The sequence below is a fragment of the Hipposideros armiger genome, unplaced genomic scaffold, assembly GCF_001890085.2.
Source record: "Hipposideros armiger isolate ML-2016 unplaced genomic scaffold, ASM189008v1 scaffold_36, whole genome shotgun sequence".
NCBI lineage: Eukaryota > Metazoa > Chordata > Mammalia > Chiroptera > Hipposideridae > Hipposideros > Hipposideros armiger.
Genome location: NW_017731386.1, coordinates 252,075 through 255,462, shown reverse-complemented (window position 1 = coordinate 255,462; position 3,388 = coordinate 252,075). Strand labels below are relative to the sequence as shown.

The window sequence follows — 3,388 nt, the reverse complement described above, 5'->3', positions numbered from 1 at the left end:
ATGAGCATTGTAGTTGTTTGGACGGTTCAGAAATCTGATTTCTAGGAGCGTTACTGGACGTTTCTAGGTTTTAACTAGGGTTAAGTCTTGAAAGCTACAGTGAGTCTGAATATACCCAGTGTAAACAAGCACCCAGGTACTTTGTCCAAAGTAGCATGAATGTTAGCAATGCCAAAACTAGAACTCAGTCTTCTTTGTTCTTTGTCCAGTCCTTTCTCCATTCTTTAGAGCAGAAAGAGGAAGTCTTTGCTTGAGATAGCGAAGTTTTGATGAAATCTACAATTTTTGGAAGGCCACTGGAATTTAAATTTAGCAAAATTCCAATTCTTGTGATTGCTCCGTTTAGCCTGTAATCAGTGAAAGTTGTTACAATTCTTTTTGAAACGAATTTTCTTTGGGATTGATTTTAGGAACAGCTCAAGCTCAAATGACAGCTTTTCTTAAAAAAAAAAAAAAAAGTCGGTCCCGTTAAGACCGGAAAAACACGGAAACTCTGGAATGTAACCAGATAATCTGTGTTTCCGGGACCCTATTTACCCTTAAGCAAGATGGTGGGTTCCCTTTGCACATGCGCCGAAGGGAAGCTTGGGCGGGACGTTCCCCCGCGTAGGGGCGCGCACCAGGCAGGGATTGGCGCCGCCGGGGCTGGGAGGCGGAACCGGAAGCGCCTGTGTTGTGGTGCTCAGCCGGGTCGGTCCCTGTGTGTGTGTGTGTGTTTCCAGCGCCTTGCTCCCAACCGTAGGTTGCTGCATTTGCAGAGGGTGCAATGGGGGAAGCGGAGAAGTTCCACTACATCTACAGTTGTGATCTGGATATCAACGTGCAGCTTAAGATGTAAGAGGAGCTGGGAACAGCGATTGGGATTGCGGGGACTTCGGGACGGGGAGGCGGGGGCCTGTGGGTTGGGGAGAGAAGATGGTTACTAGCCTGAAGGCCGGCCCTGGGTCGGCAGGGAGGGCTGTAACCCTGGAAGCCGAGGAAAACGGGCGCGTGGAGAGGGGCCCAGTGCGGGAAGGAATGAGGACGTGGTCTCTGTGCGAAGGACAGCGGCAGGAGCACGCCCTGAAGCCCCACGATGTTTTACTTTCTTCACAGCATTTTGCTGTGCACAGCCACCTTTTGAGGGATTACCGTCCTCTTTTTACAGATGAAACAAAATCAAGTCTCGGTAAAGTCTGCGTCCCACAGTTGTTAATTGGAAGATCTTTACTCGAGAAAGGGTCTGGAAAGTGGAGTGGAGATTGCAGAAGTTATGGAGAGGTAGACACAAGCAGGGGTGGTAGCTAAGTTAGAATAAGATGAGCGCATGGATGTGCAGTAGTATTAGAAGCACAGGAGTTGATAGAGGCTTAGGTTGAATCTTTGGACAATCTGGCATTGTTTAGCCAGGGAAGATGGTAGGGAGTCCAAGGTGAGGATGACAGTTGCAAGGGGACCAGAAAATATGAGAAAAGAGCCTTGCAGGAAAACGTTAGGGCATGATGGTTGAAGTAAAGGCCAAGGGCATGGCATCTTGAGATGAGAATAATGGAACTGAGATGGGGGACAGGTAGGACCGAATTGGAAGTTATGTCCATTATAAGGCAGCCTTAGAAAAGTATTTTCATGTGCGCAAGTTATCACAAATTATGAATCACAACATCATAATATATTTAGTCAACATTCAACAAATGTTCCTCAAGCAAAGGGCTGCATACCTGCAGTAAATACATTTTCTCAGTTGTCAGGTACGATTTGAGTGATTGTTTTTGTTTTTCGTTTTCAGAAGTAAGTTACTTCAGACCGACAATTTGTTCATTTTGTGGTGATGATAAAAAGAATATGTTAACAATCATACTGTCCATTTCTATAATACTTTATATGCCCATTTAAAGTAAGTTCTGCAGCGTACACTGCTGGATGCTTATACAGGACTTGTATGTCATCATCTGATAAAGGGCTTTCCTTCAGTCACATGCCTCTCAGTACTGCTTGGACATATGAATGTAGTTTATGAAACTTTCGAACATCAAAATAAAAAAATAAAAAAATCTGCTCCATTATTAGCAGATACACACCTTGAATATTTTAAGGCAAAGATAAAGCATAAATCAGAAGTTTGGTAAAATTCACTACTAGCCATCTTTTAGCTTCTGAGACTCCAGTGTTGGTTTTGGGGAGCTGGAAGTATCTATTTAGAATCATATAATCAGAGAACAGTAAATTCTTTAAGTCTCTTTATTCTCCCCAGGCTATTTCATCGATTTCTATGGCTTTACTATCAACTTGTATTTTGATGTCTGTTTCCTTAGCACCGTTATTCAATGTCAAAATGCCCACAAGACACGGTCACTTTGGATGTCCCAAAGAACTGTAAAAACAACTTGTCCAAAACTGAGCATATCATTAGCCTACCCCTCTAACGCTGATCTTGTGTTCTCTCATCATGTTTTGGTGGTTATTAGCATCATTCATCGACTTGGTTAAGACAGAAACCTTCAAGTCATGCAGACACCCCTTTCTTACCTTCTCTGTTTAATCATTCACAAGTTGCTTTGAATCTACCAGCTAAATATCTTTGATCCATGCCCCCTTTTTCCCCCACTGCCCTCTCTTTAGTCTACCTTTTTCCTTTCTAATTTTGACTGAAAGTCTAACAGATCTCCTTGCTTTCAGTCCCACCTCTCCATTACGTTCTTCTACTCCTGCCAAAATTAACAAGTAGAAATCTGATTATATTGCCCTCACTTCAGATAATTCAGTTGACAGATTTGTTTCACTGTTCACTGTGGCAGACACCACTGAATTTGGTGGCTCCTTAGTGTCACTGCCTCCCTACTTTTGATTGTCTTGTTGTCTCTAGCTTCTTCCCCACCTGAGTTTCATGCTTTAGCTGCACCACACGACTTGTGTTTCCCCAGACACACCATCTTTCTCTTCGCCTTTGGCATATGCTGCTCTTTTCTACTGGGATGACTCCCTACCTCTTTGGCTCCCATATATTGTTCAGGCTCATTTCAGGCATCTCTCTGGGAATCTAAGCCCCTGCCCACAAGCTCTGAGACTTTTTGATGTATAGTATCTTTCTATGGTGGGAAGAACATTGGCTTTGGCCTCTGCCTGGTTTTTTTTCCTCAGCTCTGTTAACTTACTTTGCAATCCTTGATCTCTGAGTCTCTGATTCATTATTTATAAAATGAGAATATGGTGAAATGTTAGTGTATTTAAAATGTTTGGTACAATATCTGACATAATATTAATGTCCAAGCAATGTTTCTATCTCTTTAATGCTTTCCTGTGCATATCTTTCATGACTTATAACACTTTTTTAATTTAAAGAAATGACCAGATAATACATCTACATAGTTAAAAAAAATTGAAAGGGTACAAAAAGAATATACAGTTAAAA

The 3,388-nt window shown here is 42.3% G+C and overlaps 1 protein-coding gene across 1 annotated transcript in view; it reads left to right on the top strand.

Annotated features, from left to right (window-relative positions):
* The first annotated feature begins 659 nt into the window (after positions 1-659).
* The window catches only part of PIK3C3 (phosphatidylinositol 3-kinase catalytic subunit type 3), a 144,965-nt gene continuing 142,236 nt past the window's right edge, over positions 660-3,388 (top strand). The window contains exon 1 of the mRNA XM_019637896.1: positions 660-834. Coding sequence (XP_019493441.1) covers positions 767-834 — 68 coding nt within the window. The 5' untranslated portion in view covers positions 660-766. The remainder of the gene's footprint in view (positions 835-3,388) is intronic.